At 34.5% G+C, this 19,282-nt stretch overlaps 1 protein-coding gene across 1 annotated transcript; it reads left to right on the forward strand.

Annotated features, from left to right (window-relative positions):
* Nucleotides 1-10,192: 10,192 nt before the first annotated feature.
* LOC112508916 (endoglucanase 3-like) lies at nt 10,193-12,820 on the forward strand. Its single transcript, XM_025113767.1, has 6 exons — nt 10,193-10,411; nt 10,729-11,232; nt 11,497-11,646; nt 11,730-11,841; nt 11,924-12,087; nt 12,308-12,820. Exons 1-6 carry the CDS (start codon nt 10,199-10,201, stop codon nt 12,632-12,634), a joined length of 1,470 nt encoding a protein of 489 aa, XP_024969535.1. The 5' UTR covers nt 10,193-10,198; the 3' UTR covers nt 12,635-12,820.
* Nucleotides 12,821-19,282: the final 6,462 nt, after the last annotated feature.

The raw sequence follows: 19,282 nt of genomic DNA on the forward strand, positions 1-19,282 counted from the left end.
TATTTTATAAAAATAGATTATTATTTTAATAAAATTTCTTGTTATAGTAATTATTATTTATAAAAGAATTCAAAATCAAAAATGACAAAAAGCCTCAAATGTATCAATTATATCCATGTTTTGGTAATAATAAACTTGTTTACTTTTTAATTTTATGGAAGAATGTTACCTCAAATTATTTATTAGGGTTTTGTTTTCACTTTTTCTCCTTATATGTTATATAAATGTCCTTTATATTTTTTTTAAATTAGATCGTTTTATATTATAATCTAACTTTATCATCTAATTTCATTAAACATCACTAAATTTACCGGTTAACGCGTAGCTTATTAGTTTACAACTTCTTTTCAACTAACAGTTATTTTTTCATGCATTAATTAACGTATCGACGAATTAGCCAAACATAACTTATAAAACTTATCAATTATTCAATTTGTTTGAACCCATCTTAAACAGCTATCGATCACCCAATTCGCATGACTCGTTCAATTCATCACATTTACTAACACACTACTTATTGATAGGTCGGTAAAATATGAAAATATTCTTTTCTTGAATGAAAAAACAACCCAGAACGAAACACGTACACTCAATCAAATAAGAAAGGGTATATAGAATCTTTGAACGCGAAATTATTTGAGTCTAAAGACATGAAAGATACCAACTCGGTTAATGGGAATGACGAAAAGGTGGTGAAAACTTTGATATAAAGCTTCTAATTGTGATAAGATTGTACGATTATGGTAATCTCTCGATTCTACAAGTAATTGATTGGAGTAGATACAAGTAACTAACATTCTTTTTCACTTGTACGTAATCTTGCATTTTGGATGGATTCAATGCTTTCTTATTTTAATAAAAGAGTAAGTTGTGGACTTTGTCAATATGGTTCGATGATTATTATAAAAATTGGTCCTTGAATTTCATTTATTTACAGGAAAAAAAATCAAGGTTTAAATTATGTTTTAGTATTGATCGTTCATCGTAACGGTCATTCACTATTCCTGTTAATTTAATTACAAGAGCATTTAGGTCATTTTAATTTTTTTTGAATATGTTAATATTTTTTTTTGAATTATTTATTTTTCTTTTGATTAATCTTCATTTTCTCCATCAAAAAGAAATCTCAAAACCTAAATCTAACCCTAATTCAATACCTAAAACATCAAATTAAATCACTACAATACAACCTAGATGTAGAAACTGACGACTATGAGTTTAGCAATTCTTTTAAGATCTAAAGGGGTTTTCTAGGTTCAGAGATGAAATGATGGAGATGAATCAGATGCAAAAACTCGCAGATTTGTTTCAAGAGCAACAAAGTACTCATACAGAGCTTAACCCGTCGAAGCTTTCTTTTATATGTTTTCAATGGATGCCACATATGATATGGTTGTTTTTTTTCAAATGAATATAACCCAAATTCTGATTCAACAAAATTCGGTTTTAATTAGTAATTACCCACTTGGACCGGTAGTTAAACACCACTTCACATCGTTTTTTAGATGGTCTCCTCTGATGTGTTGGCGATATTACTAGACCATCATGTAGACTGCAATGCTCGAACCATCGAGGGGATCACTCCCCTTGACCGCCTCCAAACCTAATCTTTCAATGGTGTTCTTTATTTGTGTTTTTATTTAAGTTCAATATTTTTGGATTTTGATTTAGGTATGTTCTTAACGTTTTTGATGGTTTAGGTGAAAAAGATGGGGATCCAAGAAAAAGGAAAAAAATATTATAAAAGTTAAAATGAAGGAAGATGGTAAAAACAAAAACTAAAACGCTCTCAAGTCTAATGAAGATCGTAGACAACTATGAGGGTGATTGAACCAAATCCAAAATAAAATGTAAACCTTGAGGGTTGTCTATAATAAATAAAGTTCATGGATCACTTCCACAATATTTACCAAACCACAAGAACCAAATTTTTATGAGCAAATTACATTCTTGGTCCTTGTAGTTACACATTTTAACGCCTTCGGTCATATTAAATAATTACATATTTGATCCCTATGGTATGCATTTTATAATGCCTTAGGCCACTTGCCTTAACGGAGTAAAAATAAATCTATTAACTCAAAGGTCATGTTGGTCATTTGACAATATTCTCTCAATTTTATTTAAAATTAAAACAATACGATATATATCGTTGAATATTGTGTATATATACATATACTTCGCGCCTGAAAATAAAGTAGATCTCTCATGACTGCTCCCTTAGGGATGGTAAAAAAACCGAAACCAATGGTAAAAACTAAAAACCGAAACTTTCGGACCAGGTTCGGGGACGAGGCGGGGATCGGGGACGAATTCAGAGATTTTAACGGGGACGGTGATCACCGGCCCGGCCCGGCCCGATATGTATACATATATATATATATATATATATATATATATATTAATTTTAATTTATATACATACGTACATACATACATATATATAATATCATTAAAAGAAAATAGTAACATTAAAATTTAAAAAACTTTTATTCACTTTACCTCAACAACCCAAATAAAGCTCATGAAAAAGTCTAGTTTATTTGTCTAAAATCGTGATTTTAGTTGTATRATGTTTGAATTTCTGTTTAGTTTTATATTATAATCTAATACATTGTTTGTAATTGGTTCGACTATGTTTGAGACATTTAAACTTACATCTTTAAAAACAATTGTAATTTACTTTTAATTGTGAAAATTAGCATATTGTAATTTTTTCTAGATCGGTGTTGCGTTTCGGTTTCGGGTTCGGGTTCGAGTTCGGTTATAACCAAAGGTGAAAAGAAGGATTTTTACCCTTAACAGGTTCCCCAACGGGGATTGGGGAAACCGCGGGGACCCGATGGGGATCCCCGATAAGATCCCCAACGGGGATCGGGGCGGTTATGGGGACGGTTTTAGCTATCGGTTTCGGGGATGGGGATACCAATACCCGGCCCGTTGCCATTCCTATGCTCCCCCTCTCTAAATGTATGCGCGACCACCAACAACATGTTTGGTCTCCACCACGTCGCCACCATCTATTACACTTTCAGTATTTTCCAGATTCACTGTTACAACTTCGATTTGAGAAGGTCTTTTTGAGAAGCATTGATTAAGTGTTCATTATGTGTAGGGGGTTTGTTTGTTTGATTTGGATTTAGTGACTTTGATTTATATGGTTTTTTATATCGCAAACATTTTGATCGGATTTGCCGATTCATATCAATTTGTCGTCGTGTTCATGATGTTTATGGTTGAATGTTCTTAAGGTTTGATGTTTTGATATTCATGTGGAATTAGTTTGGGTTCTCTGAATGTTGTTAGGGTTGGGGTTGTCGGAGTGGGTGTTGTAGGTGGGATTTCAATGGGAAGGAGATTAATCCATGTAGTTTACACTAAATAAAATCTAAGTTCCGTTGTGAACCAGGGGGAAGGAGATTGTGTTAGTGTTAGTGTCAGGTGTCCAAACATTTACGGGTTATTTCTCATGAATAATGTATCATTCGTCATGGATCATAAATGTTGTACCATTCATTATCATTGGTAGACTATTCATTATGAATGGTATATCATTCATCATGAATTGTTTAGGAATGTTCACGTTCATTATACATGATGAATGTGGGCAAATTGGGGACATGTATTGCATTCTCATTTGTCTGCGGTTCAGAATGTAAGAGGTTTGCAATTGAAATTTTCTTTCATATACATTTATATATCTTTATCTACTTTCAAATACCTTTATTTATCTATTTTTATCATTTATGACCGAAACTTTAGCAAATTCATGCATGCGAAAGCGAGTGCATGCATGTATAACTTCGCATGCATGAATAACTTAGAGAAAGTGACTAGAAGTGAATATAAAGGTAAATGAAGATAATATAAGACTGTTGAAGGTACCAAAATTAGTTGAAGGAAAATAAATTTAGATTAGAAAGTCAACTCATCCAAAGGTTCAGAATTGTCCTTAGCATTCTCACCTTAATATTTTGGGATTTTCATTGATGTAGCCGTTTATTTTTAGAATTTTTTTTATTATTCTATTCTTATTTCATTATTTTCAACAAACATGAAACCATTATTTCCTTATTTTTATTATTTTCAACAATGAAAAATAAAACATAAAACCATTATTTCATTATTTCACTAACGGAATATAAAACATGAAACCACTATTTTATTATTTCAGCAATGAAACATGAATGAAATTGGATTTTGTTCTGATTTCAAGAATATAATTGAGTTTTGTGTATTTTTGGTTTCAGTTATGATTTTATGAATGCAATTGATTAGATGTAATGTATTTTTTTTTTGATTGGTGGGTAATGAAAATTAATTAGAAGAGATAATGTGTAAATTGTTGTTTTGTTGAGAGGGATGTATTGGTGGATAAAGGTGTTAAATATGAGAGATAATATGTAAATTAAGGGGGTGTTTGGGATTGCTTATTTAAAGTGTTTATTGACTTATTCCGTGTGGTACCGGTAATAAATCATTTTTAGTGTTTGATATAAGAAAAAAATAACGCTTTTATCGGTGTTAAACCGGTGATAAGTAGCTTTTGATAAGTTACTCTCTTCTAACTTATCAAAAACAACTTATCAGCTTTGCAATCCAAATTATCTTTTTAACCCTAAACCTAATAAAATCCACCAACTATAAGGAATCCAAATTGCAGAAATCCTGTGCAAATGGTTTACTGGTGCTTACCACCTCCATCCCACCACCATCATCAATTCATCATCATCATCATCCCCGATTCCATGGCTGAAAGCTTCCTACAAAACTCAAATCAGAAACCACAAAGTGCCAAGATGCCTTGTGTCCAGATCTCCATGTAATTTACTCTTAATAATAATAAAACGTAAAAGGTTTGTATTGAGTTAAGACAGAAGAATCTCGAAAAACAAATCAACTGCAAAACAACATAATTATCGTAATATAGTATAACAGTGAATTATATAATAAATTCATAATCAATTATGGTAACAACTTAAAAACAGTAAGAAATCATATCCAACTTCAATGATTTGCATTAGTATTTTTATGTTGCACTATTGTTAACCATAAGTTTCAGTATGCTATTATAGTCTCTCAATTTCCGATGACGATACCATGTGTGATACACATTGAATCACAAGATCATGTCTGTAAGAGACGTAAAGACAATTAAATGGTGGCACAAGACACCCCCTATAACAAGCCAAATCTTGGGACTACAAAAATTTCCATCAATAAACTAGAAATGTGGTATAGAATATCAAGATACGAGCTTCACCCGAAAAGGGAACAATATACACCAATTAAATACAATTGTAAATAAATTAGCTTGAGGTTTATACCCTTCTAATCTAATCCTTATGAAACTAGATTACAATCGGATGTCACCCAAACCATCAAAATACTATAATTAAGAATGACATCCCAAAATGCTCCCCAAAGCTCTCTTTACAAGGGTTAGTCAAGCCTGCTTAGTGATCCCGACACTAGAACCTGAGATACATATTGACACAAAACAAGTGTTATGTCAAAAATCCTAGTGAACATGAACAAGAAGTAAACAACTACATTTAAATATTTAAACCCATTTATAAACCATTTATAATATTTTTTTTTGGAATTAACAGGGGAGAACTATGTCCTCTTAGCAAGTTACACCTTAAGAGATGGTTGACCTTAGTGTCTAACCTTACGAGTAACACCTTAAGGCTCGGCACAATTAGTGTCTACCTGTAAGGTAACACCTCAAGCAGCAGAGTTCTTAGTGCTTACCTCCAAAGTAGCACCTCAAGATCTAACCCTCCTAGTGCCTACTTGAAGAGATCATCCAAACATACAGTGACAATTAGAGCATATTCATCTAGTGGTCCATCCACCATGCTTATCATATTCAAAAGTCCTCAATTTGCAATAATCCCAAAACATATCCACATTCTACATAGAAAACTCCATGCAGAGACTTTAAACCAAATAGCCTATAGATATTTAACATACATAGTTTAAATCATAGGAGTAAATCATGGCCCAAAACAAGGGTTTCATACAAATGCACGAAATATCCCCCGAATGAAGTTATGTGATCAAGTTTCCAAATGAAGATATACTACTTGAGATAGAGCTAGGAATGAAGGCAAGATAAACATATTAAAATGAATATAGTGTTACAAAACATTGTAAAACTCACTTGCTAGGTTTTTAGACTAAACCTAGAAACTTAGCAAATATTAGAGATGAAGAGGACATCTTGAAGCTCTAGTCTGATACTTGATTCTTCTAGTTTAAAGGCTCATAAATGCCTCCAAAAAACCGATCTTCAGGACTTGAATGCTTCTAGGTCAAAATAAATGAAGAGAAGGAGAGGTAGGTATGAGAACTTGATGAAATGAGGGCTATAATCTCGACTTTAAGTCACAATTGCGATGTGTGGCCCCAAGGTCGCAAGTGTAAGGGTCGCCCGTGTCCCTAAGACATTTACGGTACACAAAACATGACGCTGGACATGCGACGCAAGAGTCGTGGGCTCCCAAAATGCCAGTTGCGGTATGCCAAATGTGACTTTGGCTTGCGGAGCAAAGGTCGCGGGTGCAAGGGTCACACTTAGTCCCTGACTAGAGCTTGTTGAGGACTTAAGTCATAAAACTTACCTTGTCTAAAGTGCCCATCGAACGCACCCAAAACCTTTATCATAACATTGTGCCAATCTTAGTTTAGTGCACTTATAATGCCTCAAAGTATACTTACCCAAAGTTCCAGGTGTTACCCCTCCTCCCAAAGACTCTATACAGACCCGCCCCTGGAGATGAACACATTATTGTCATAAAAATGAGTTGATCTCATTGTTGCTTGAATTGTGTAGAATAACGAAAGTTGGGGAGATACCATTTACGATCTTGAACATTTATAAAACTATTTAACTTAAAAAGTTCTACTGTAAAGCATAAAATTATAATGATACAATGTGAATTGACCAATCGTTTCAATCTAAAGGTTAAAGGCTATATTGCTTATGAATGATGCATAGAACCCTGAGTAGCTTCGTCGATTAAATCTTTGAATGACAACGGATAAATATATTGCTATAGAAACTTAACAGTATTCAAAAAATACTATTTTTTGGCTTATTTTTATTTCCTCTTGAATCATTCATTTTCTTTAAAAAAGAGATTATAACATAACGAGGTTCCACATTTTACATTTAAACAATGGAATAGAATCAAAGATGGTAACATTAATCTATGCACATCAAAAGGAAAAAAAATAGGGTAAACTTATATTTTCTCTTTGGTTTGTTAAATTAGGGTTTTTGTCTGTGCTTTTTCGAATTTACGGTTTTCATCCTTTTGGTTTGTAGTTTGTTGTTGTTTTTGTCTTTAAGCCTAACTACATTATTAATTTACTGTTAAGTATAAGGAACGTATATAGTAATAAAATGTAAACCAAAAAAACAAAAAATGTAATGAATTATAAACCATGTATAGAATCAAAAACTGTAATTTTAAAAACATGGTAACAAAGATAGCAATATTCAACCAACCATGGGGACCAAAAAAGTAGTTTACTCTAAATTTATCTATGACTAAATGGTGCTGATGACTTGATTGTTACTTATGCTTTATGTCAATGATACTATTGTTTTTTCCGAAGTCATATGCTTGGTTCAATAATTTATTTATGACAATGTTTTTTGGTTATCATTGCGATTATTTTGTCTATCTAATGTAGAGTAAATTACATTAATCAACCTTATGGTTTGCTTAAACTCTATAAATTGTCCCTGTAATTTTGGAATTACTTCAAATCTTTGATCATTTCAGTTTGCTTACACCATTTGTTCCTGTCCCTAACAAACATCTAAGTCCATCCATTAAGTTGAGAAGCATTGTGGTCATTTTTACCGTTTGTCATGTTTTTATACAAGTTTGTATGAAGATGATAACTGAATAACCTTAAAGGGTTAAGTTAGCTCATTGACAATAAGGATTTAAGTCTCTCCAAGGCCATTGATTTGATTTTACAGGCTATTTTCAAGGCCCCATGAGATTAGTCGAAATGCAAACAAGTTGGCCCGAACATCTATTGTTGACAAAAAGATAAAAATAAATAAACCAACTAAATAACACCCTTGATTATAAACTAAACTTTTGGAATCGTTATTAAATCATTTAAAATTAAAGTTGTGTTCTTGAAACCTTTTTTATGAAGGAAAAGGAAAGGAGAGGAAAGTAACAAAAAAGAACTCATGTCCTTGAAATTTTTTTAAGAAAGAAAGTAAAGGGAAGGAAAAATGATAAGTTTCATTCCAAAACTTTCCTCGTAAATGTGGAAGGAAAGAAAAGACATGAAATTTAATTAAGAAATTGTTAAAATTACAAAACGATCCAAATTTTCATTCTAAAGGGTACATTTTTAAAGAGTATATTGGTAAAAAAAATAACATCTTTTCTTTTCTTTTCTTTCTCTTATATATATATATATATTTTTTTTCCAATTTCAAGAAGGCAGGATAAAGAGTTTTAGGAGGGAAATTTGTAAATAAAATAAAGAAAGATAAGATTAGACAATGGCATGAAAAGGCGTGGTTTGTTAAGGTGGGATGGAGACATAGAAAAAGGTGAGATAATGAAGAAGAATAAAAAAAGTTGGTCATAAAATACGAGTCGTTAGTCGTTAATAAATTAATAAAAACTAAGGCGCCGATTGCTTTTGCGGCATCTTCGCTACTTAACTTTAAACACCAACATCAACGCCTCCAATTCCCTTTTTTAAGCATCAATATGCTGTTTGTTATCACCCAACACTCTCCCTCCATTATTTACCATTCTCATAACCTATTAACAATATATATATAGAGAGATTGTTTCAAATACAACTCATCGCATTTGTACAACCAATGTAATCCAATAAATTGAGATATTTATATAAATGATGAGAGTTCATTTATTATAATTTGAATATTTATGGAAGATGAATATGTCTAATTAATTATTATCAATACTTTATATTATGAAACAATCAAAACTTCTATGAAATCACATATTAATCAAATGAAATGAACGGTTGCGATTGAGTTGTATTGGTTGTACAAATATCAAGGGTTGTATAATAACCAACCTCTCTCTCTCTCTCTCTCTCTATATATATATATATATAATAACTTTGATTAAAAACACTATGTGAAATATTCAGTTTTTTTATTACTTTTAGTCTCATTTTCATCTATGAATTGCGTTTTAGAAGAGGACACCTCTGACCCTGTTGTTATCTGTTATCTCTACCTCTACCCTCAAAGGATAGAGTTATTTACTGATTATAGAAGATAAGATAAATGTTTATAGTTATTTAGTAATATTTGTCATCCAAATATATAGTTATACTTTGTATTCTAGGTTTTGAGTTTTCTTAAATACTAAAAGCATCATTATAAATATAAATATAAATATAAATATGAATAATATGATAAATAAGAAAAAGGGTACACTTTTTTGGGTTATTTGTTTTCAAATGTTTGATCTAAAATTTGATAAATTGCTATTGCTTGTGACAATGGTATAACTTTGTTAGTTTATCTAGTCTATGAGATCAAAAGGTTCACATAATTTGTGTTAAAACCCTCTAAAGGATACACTTTCAAACCCACAACCATCATGGTCAAAAATCTAAATAACTACTAGTTCGTGCCAAAGGCACTAATAAACTCGAGATTTATAACTGTAAAGATAATTCAACTGGTAAGAGATTGATTTGGCTTCGAGTGAGATCACTCGGTGTTTGTCAGACTTTTAATAATAAGATTAATCGAGGTGTGCACAAACTAACCATGACCCAAACAACCACAGTTATTAGAGAAAGAAAAACTCTAAGATATATTTGATGATTATAAATCTTGTAGCCGTTGACATATATTTTGATGGGTTTTTGTTGTCAATAACCAACATGATGTAAAAAAAACCTAAACCTAACATAACCGTCTATGATACGGTAAATGGTTACTTTAGGGAAAAGTAATAGTATAACCACTAATTGAGGATGTTATATGCTTATATAACGATACTTGATTAATAAACAATATAAAGCTTTATCAAAAAGCCATGATTTGCGTACATAGATTGGATTCAATTCCAAGTAGTACCCCTATAAAAGAAGGGCATTCCATTGTTCAACCCACAACCCACAACAATAACTTCTAACCAACTTTGCTTACTACAATTTTACATATGGGTTTCTCAAAGGGACCATCCTCCTTCTTGCATGTTTTCTTCTTGGCACTCTTGCTTTGGGACCATGGGGCTCAAGCCAAACAAAATTACAAAGATGCCCTTGCCAAATCCATCTTGTTTTTCCAAGGTCAGAGATCCGGGAGGCTCCCCACCTCCCAGAAACTCTCGTGGAGATCCATTTCGGGCCTCTCTGATGGCTCACTAGCACATGTACGTCGGTTATGTTCTCGTGTACTTGCTTGTCTTTTATGATTGTTGATGCTTATTTCTAACTCTCTTCCAAATTTTAGCACCATCTTTTGTATTTTTCAACTTCTTATAATGTCCGTTCTCCTGCAAATTGTTTGAATATGTTGGACCCTTTCTCTTGGTGCACTTTGCACAAGTCAGGGTCTTTGCTGAAACAACCGCTCCACTCTCAAGGTGGTGGAGGTCTGGTTTGCACATATCTCCCAAACCCCACCTAGTATAAGATTTATTGGGTCCTTTGGTTTGATTAATATATCAGTATATGATGGCATTTGCAGGTGAATTTAGTTGGAGGGTACTATGACGCAGGAGACAATGTGAAATTTAACTTCCCGATGGCGTATACGATAACAATGTTATCGTGGAGTGCTTTGGAGAACTCGAAGCCCCTTGGCCCACAGCTAGAAAATGTGAGAGTGGCTATTAGGTGGGGGGCTGATTACCTTATCAAGTGTGCGACAGCCACCCCGGGTGTACTCTATGTGGGTGTCGGAGACCCGAATACAGACCACAAGTGTTGGGAGCGGCCAGAGGACATGGACACGGCCCGAACGGTTTACTCCGTCTCCCGGAACAAACCAGGGTCTGATGTTGCTGGTGAAACAGCAGCAGCTTTAGCTGCTGCTTCAATGGTGTTTCGGGTAGTAGATAAAAAATACTCCAAGTTGTTGTTAAGAACAGCAAAGTCTGTGTTCCAATTTGCTGCACAGTACAGGGGTTCCTATAGTGACTCCCTTGGTGCAGCTGTTTGCCCATTTTACTGTTCTTATTCTGGATATAAGGTGTGTGATTTTTCATTTTTCTAACTTTTGACTTTGTTTTCTTGTACCTACTTACTTTTGTCTGTATGTTGCTTACTTACTGCTAACTAGGTTTTCTTGTTTCTAAGTTCTTTCTGGAACCTTCTACTTTTTCAATTTCCGCATACTTTTTCACAAATCAAGGATCTTCACAGAAACTGTTGTTCTGTGGTTAGATGGAATATACTTGGTTCGTTTGGTTTGGTTATTATTCTATATGTATAAGCTGATGTTTTCTTTTGTCAGGATGAATTGTTGTGGGGAGCTGCATGGTTGCTAAGGGCAACAAAAGATGTATCCTACCGCAATTTTATTAACTCATTAGGCGCTAATGATGCAACAGATATATTCAGCTGGGACAACAAACTTGCGGGTGCACGAGTTCTTCTGTCTAGGGTAACTACTATCCATATACGTTGAGAAATTCGACTTATTTTTATATCCGTTTTATTCATTCTTATCTGTTTATGTTCTGTTAGGGGAGTTTGGTGGCAAATGATAAGTCATATGAGCCATTCAAACAACAAGCTCAGGATTTCATGTGCAGAATTCTACCCAATTCCCCTTATTCCACTACACAGTATACTAAAGGTACAAACAATACATTAAACACACAGAAAACAACTACTCAAGAAAGCACACCTCAAGACTATTGTTCACTTGTTGCATGCAGGGGGTCTAATGTTTAAACTAAGTGCAAGTAATCTCCAATATGTGTCATCCATAACCTTCTTGCTCACCACCTATGCCAAATACATGAAATCAGCAAAAACCACCTTCAATTGTGGCAACATCTTGGTGACCCCAGATACCCTAATTAACCTTGCAAGAAAACAGGTATCTTCTTCTTGCTTTTTTTTCTTTTCGCAAGTGATTTGATGGGGTTTCACATATCTTATATGGTATCAGAGCCTAAAGGACATATGTACCCGTCTAGCCTCCATTGGAGGGGGTGTTACTTTCTTCTTGATATATGTTGGAACCCCCTCCTCTTCTCTCCTCAAGAGGCTCTTTTGGAGTATAAGCGAATCCTAACAATTTCTATATGTTTTTTCAGGTTGACTATATATTAGGAGACAACCCAATGAAGATGTCTTATATGGTAGGATATGGAGCAAATTACCCGCGAAGAATTCATCACCGAGGCTCCTCATTACCCTCAGTATCAACTCACCCGCAATCTTTTGGCTGTGAAGGAGGCTTCCAACCATTTTATTACACCTCGAACCCGAATCCCAACATACTAACTGGCGCAATCGTGGGAGGTCCAAATGAGAACGATTTCTACCCTGATGAGCGAACCGACTACAGTCATGCAGAACCTGCTACATACATTAATGCAGCTATAGTTGGGCCTTTAGCATACTTATCTGGGAGAGCTTAAGATAATACATTTAGAGCTTTCAGATTACATGCATGTTGTATCAAAATCAAGTATCTGCCACCCAAAGGAGTAGGTAAGAATACAAGTATTTTAAGTTGTAGTAATTAATCATGGTTCTGTATCTGTTTCCACCATATACTTAAATTAACATCCCAATAATGAAGGCAATATTAGCATGTTACAAAACTTGATATCCAAGTCAACCATTGGTCAGCTTGCATACCAATTAATGGCTCAAAAGAGGCATTGCTTCGAGTGTATAAAGTCTTAACCAACTTGAATATTATCTTTAGATTTACTTTTTTAGACGTTTTTTTTATCAGATTATGGGTCATATCTCAGCTGAAAAGAATAAGAGTTGCCACAATCTGTGGAATTCTTGTCTATTCCATGATAAGATTTAAAAGGAAACAGCTATTTGATGAATTTTGAGCCAAAAATGGCTATTTTATGTATTTATTTTTTGGTATATACACCACTAATCAAGGATGAATGGGTGCAACTTTGGAAGTAGCCATCAATTGGTATTTATTAATTTTGAAAGGAGCTTGTTTTGGTATGAGACTTCAGCACAAGCAATGATGAAAAGCTTGCTTATATGTTGTCTATTCTAATGACACAAACAATTAGTGATTGGCTTTTCTTAGTTATTCGGGGTTTTTCCACTCACAATCTTTACCCCACATACACATATACATATACATATACATATATATATATATATATACATATACATATACATATATATATATACATATACATATATATATATATATATATATAAAGAGAGAGAAAGAGGATCATGCTAAGTTAACTAATTTGCGAGAACATGAAAATGAATATAGATCTCACATAATTCATTAATTAAAAATTAACATAATTTTTTTAGAAATTAGGATAATTATTATTTTGAATTGGATAAATCTGTAAAAATCTTTTAGATTTATTTATTTTTTAATTTAATAAATTCATAATTATTTATAAAGTTTTATATAACTTTTTTTCTAGATATACCTTGATAAAAAAAATCAAAACTTTCATCAAATATCACATGTGATATCTACAATTAATTCATAAAGAAAGAAACGAGAACGCTAATTATTCAAAAAAAAAACAAGAAAAATGTCGTTAATGCACAAAATCACATGTGATTTTACATTAACATCAAAAAATGGAAACAAATGACTTTTGAACCTTTGTGATTTTTACATGAATATATATATATATATATATATATATATATATGTATATATAGGGGTTGGTTTAAATGTTAACCAAGATTATTGTGTTAACTTTGTTAACCAATCTTCACCATTGATTCTTACAATAAATGATTGTGATCAATCATGACACAAAATTAATTTTTTAAATTTATAATTTCAAAGAACATATGTGAACAATGGGGAAAATGGTATTTAGGTAATTTTCTTTTTTATGTAACTCCCATATCAATAATTGGGAGTTACAAAATCAAAAGGTCCCATTATTTTTGTTAATTTATTTTTGTTAATGTAAGAACCATATGAACACATCTATATATACATATGAACCATTGTGTCAAATATGAACAAACATTGACATATATATGAACTTGGACTGCATAGCATTTATGAACACAATATGAACATAATAAGAACAACTGCTACACGAAAGGAAATAAAAGAAATAGGTATGAACACAATATGAACAACTTGTGAACAACAGTTCTTTCATTATGAACACATTCAGGAACGAGCCAATGTTGAGATATGCAGCTAGTGTACATATGAACACAATATGAACATTTGTGAACAAGAGTTCTTTCATTATGAACACATCCAGGAGCGAGTCAATGTTTAGATATGCTACTAGTGTATATATGAATACAATATGAACAGCTTGTGAACAATAGTTCATTCATTATGACCACATTCAGGAGCGAGCCAATGTTGAGATATGCAGCTAGTATACATATGAACACAATATGAACACTTGTGAACAATAGTTTCTTCATTATGAACAATGGGTTTATCCATAATAGCTTGAACGATACCGAAAACTTTACTACCGAGTCTCTTCTACCGATCACAAATTCAAAAACATTATAGATAGAAAAATCAATATTATAAAAAAAACAAGATCAATAATAAATTAACAAAAGTTACGAATTCAATATTAGATGCATTGATTCATTTCCATACTAGAACATATATGAACAAACCTGAACATATATGAATACTAGTTGCAGTCTATGGCATGTCAAGCATCACAAACAGTTGATGGAGCCGAATGGTTATCAAAATTGGATTGCATAACAAATTAAGTTGACRATGAACTCATTCCATTTGAACATATGAATTGGGCTCGTAGTAATAATTAAAGAAAAAGCTACCAACACAATATGAACTATAAAAAACACAAAAACGTTATAATCAACATAATTTCGATTAAAAATTTGTATGAACACACACAGTTCATTAGATGCCTTGATTCATGTCCCTACTAGAATATATATGAACACAACTGAACGTATATGAACACTAGTTGCAGTCTATGGCAGGTCAAGCATCACAAGCAGCTGATTGAGTCGAATGGTTATCCGAATTGGATTGCATAACAAATTAAATTGACGATGAACTCATTCCATTTGAACATATGAATTGGGCTCGTAGTAATAATTAAAGAAAAAGCTATTAACACAATATAAACTATAAAAAATACAAAAAAGTCATAATCAACATAATTTCGATTAAAACGAATACAATAACATATTAATCCAATACCAATACAAACGCTTTGATTATTGTTTTCACTTTCGGAACTCGAAGTCCGATTGTTATCGTAAACCATTATAACCTTCCCATTGTTGTCGAGTTGTTTCCAATGAGTTTATCCATATTAGCTTGAACGATATCGAAAACTTTACTACCAACAATCACAAATTCAAGAACATTATAGATAGATAAATAAGTATTATAGAAAAACAAGATCAATGGTAAATCAACAATAATTATGGGATTTTTTGATTTTATAACTCCCAATTAATGATATGGGAGTTACATACAAACTAAAATTACATATTTACCCTTGTCATTAAATTATGAGATGGATATGAACCTAGATAAAAGATGTATTTTCATTGGTTGAGCTTGGTTTACAAAGTTAACACAATAATCTTGGTTAACATTTGAACCATGCTCTATGTATATATATGTATATACATATATATGTATATGTATGTATGTGTGTGTGACTCATGTACGATTTTGTAGATCCCAGATCTCTCAATAACACTAATAATCTAGTTATGAATAACCAAATTATAGTGATTTTATGAAGAAAGTTATGAAGTCTCAAGAATAAAATAAGAATATTTAAGAATAACTTTGAGCTTCAAAGGTTTTACTTTATAAATTCAGAAACGTAAAACAACGAGTAAAAACCTTTTTTTTTACAATAGGTCTGAGTACCTATTTATACTAATAAGCTAACAATAAGATAACTATCTAATGCTACTTTCTAGCAAATCGTCTATCAAACAGATAGGGTTTATCTTTCACATGGATAAACATTAACATTAAGATAAACTCGAAATCCAGCTATTGATTTGTCATCTCCAGCTGTCATTCATGGTATGATTATTTCATCCTTATCTTCAAATCTTCATTGCATGCTTGGATGCAGTGCTGGAAAATCTTCTAAGTGTTGATGACCAGAGGATCGATGAGAATGCTCTTTCCATCGCATCCTTAGACTGTCCATCGGTCCTCTGGTTGAACTATCCATCGATCTTCTGGTTGAATTCCAGACTTAGTCGATTCTGCCTTGATGTCTTCATTCGTCTTCTGGTTCTTCATCACTTGTTGTTTTTCATTACTTTTTACATCATGAATTATGGGGTTTAACAATCTCCCCCTAAGTAATGAAATAACAAACATAGTCTAATCTGGACACATATGTGAAGAACAGACACTAATCTAGTAGAAAATCATCAAACTCCAAATTTTCATTGGATGATGAAATTTCTTTACAATACTGGAAACAAAATACATCAAGGCAAGATAAGTAAAAGTTTTGACTCATCACTAGCTACCTGAGTATATCTCTTTGAAGCGCAAGAGTAGTCTTCGATAAGCAATGATCGTTGATATCTCGTGTATGAGATGACTCCCCTCTTCCCTTGGCACATGATTTCTGCCCACTCTTTCTCTAATGTTTTTCTGAAACCATTCAAGTGTATCTGTTGAATACTTGAAGGCTTCAGTCATTCTGAAGAACTTTTTAACCCCGAACTCATTCTTGTAAACAAGTCCAAGTTCAGGTTGAGTAAGAACTAAAGCAGAACGTATCTCCTGCAGGCCCTGGAAGTCTTCGTTTGGAGGAGCGCAGGATAATCTCTCAATGCCTAGCCTAAAATCAATTTCAAAATCTGTTCTGGCTCTGAGCTTTACTAGGGACTCCATTGTTTTTACAATAACTCGGTTTGCCATTCCAAATCGTATCCCATGATCTTGCCTTTGAGCTGTGTAGGCATATAACTCAATCAAGTCATATGGGTTGAGATTGATGAGGTCGTTTTCGTTGAACACGCTAACAATCCCACGGGCTCTCTCCACGGTGAACTCGATGTATCTGATAGCTCGGTTGGCAAAAGACTTTATTTTCAAGTCCACGACTTTCCTTATTCCATCATTTAAAAAGACAGCTTGAGGTTCTTGAGTAGTTTGTCTGACGAATCGATGGTGTAGAAGGTTCATTGACTCAGGTGATAGGATTGGAGGATTGGTTGACAAACTTTCATCGCGATCTTGATACATGTATTGATGGATATTTTCCATCAAGATTGGTTCCCTGGGCGGCAATTGAGGAAGTCTCCTCATCGACTCCATGTTCTGTATTATCTCATCTACCAGGCCTTGTGGAGGTTGCCTTAAAGAAGAGGGAATGTCTGCATGCACCACTGGTTGATGGGTTAAGGGTTGTGTTTTGGTTTGGGGTTGTGTATGGGTAGAGGGTGAGTTTTCTTTGGTTGGTTGGGTAGTTTCTGGTGCATGGGCTTCTGTAGGGCTTTGGGGTCGTTGAGGCGATGGTTTGGTTGTTGTAGGTTCTGGTTGTGTGGAAAGGGTGAAGGGTTGTGTTGTGCGAGGTGTTGGAGAAGGGGTTAAGGGTAAGTTTATTATGGGTGAGGAAGTTAAGGTTTGGTTTGGAGGTGTGGTTGGCTCTTCATCGGTTGATAAACTCAACACGATGGGGTCTGGTGTTGTGGCTAAGGGAACTTGAATATTTTGTTCATCATCAGAGGGCAAGGCCTCTGGTTCCCTTGCTTGGGTTTGTTGGGTTGATGGTGGTTGTTGTGGTGCTGATGGTTGCTGTGGTGCAGCAGATTCTGTATTTTGTGTAGCCGCCACCTCTTTCTCCCCCTCATGAGGTCCAAGACCTTGATCATCGGGGTCTGGATCTTCATCTCGTCTGCGTTTTAAGGGGCGGCTTGAGGAGCAGGAGGCTCTCGATCTGTTTTTCTTCCACAGGCGAATGTGGTCGGCGAGAGTACGCACCCGATCTTTGTTGCACCGTTGTTCCATGGTGCGAAGGAGAGTGTTTGTGCGGTCTTGTTGTTGTTGAAGGCTCATCCTTAGCGCTATGGTGGGTTCAACAGATCGGGCGGCAAACTTTGCACTTATCTCATTGAAAGATGAGATGAGTGCCTTCAGAGCCCGAAGGTCGGCTCTGGTGGCAAAATCTATGCTTGGTGGTGGTGGTGGAGTTGGCACAGAGGTTGTAGTAGATGGTAGAGGATGGGGAAGATTGGCAAGAAGATCCCTCACCTCTACAGTGAAGGATGAGAAGGCTGCTTCATAGGAAGGACCTGCAAAGGGAGGTGGGGGTTGAGTCTGTTGTGGGATTTGGGCAAGTATGGTTGCGGGTAGTTGAGTGAGGGTGGTTTGTATGGTGGCTATTTTGGTGGTGAGGGTGGCAAGAGTTTCATCGACTGATGAAGTGGATGGAGGTTGAGGTTGAGGAATTTGGGAGATGATGGAGGCAGGTAATTGATGGAGATTGCGAAGGATGGTTTGTAGTTGGGTGATGGTGTAGGTAAGATTTTCATCAGCTTCAGTTGCCTGAGCTGTGAGGTTTGCGAGGGATTGGATAAGGATTTGGTTTCTTTGGGTGGCTAGAGAGGATGAGGTGTTGTGGTGTTGGGTAACTGTATGTTGAAGCATCTGTAGGCGGGTAGTGATGGCTTGGGTTTGGGTTTCAATTTGGGTGAGATGATGTTGGAGGATGGCAAGAGATTGGTGGAGGTCTGGGGTATCGGGTGAGGGTTGGTTTTCCACAATCCCTTGTATGATGAGTTTAAGGTCATCCAAGGACCACGTCACTGTATCAACATAGGCTTGGAACTCAACCTTTGTGACCAGATCTGCTAATGTGGTAACCCCTGCAGCAACAGATGCTGCAGGTTGGGCCTCTGTTCCTGAGGCGCCTTCTTGGCCTTGTGCAAAGGTAGGCCTTGAAGGACTTCCATCATGTCCTTGATAGCCTTCGAGAGAAGAACTATCTCGTGATGTTTGAACATCCTCTTCCTCTTCCTCAGTTTCAGAGGCTGAGTAAGTGAAGCGGATGTGTGTCCCATTCGGTAGATCAAATACCAAGGGGAGTTGTGTACGA

Source organism: Cynara cardunculus, assembly GCF_001531365.2.
Source record: "Cynara cardunculus var. scolymus isolate 2C chromosome LG 3, CcrdV1, whole genome shotgun sequence".
Lineage (NCBI taxonomy): Eukaryota > Viridiplantae > Streptophyta > Magnoliopsida > Asterales > Asteraceae > Cynara > Cynara cardunculus.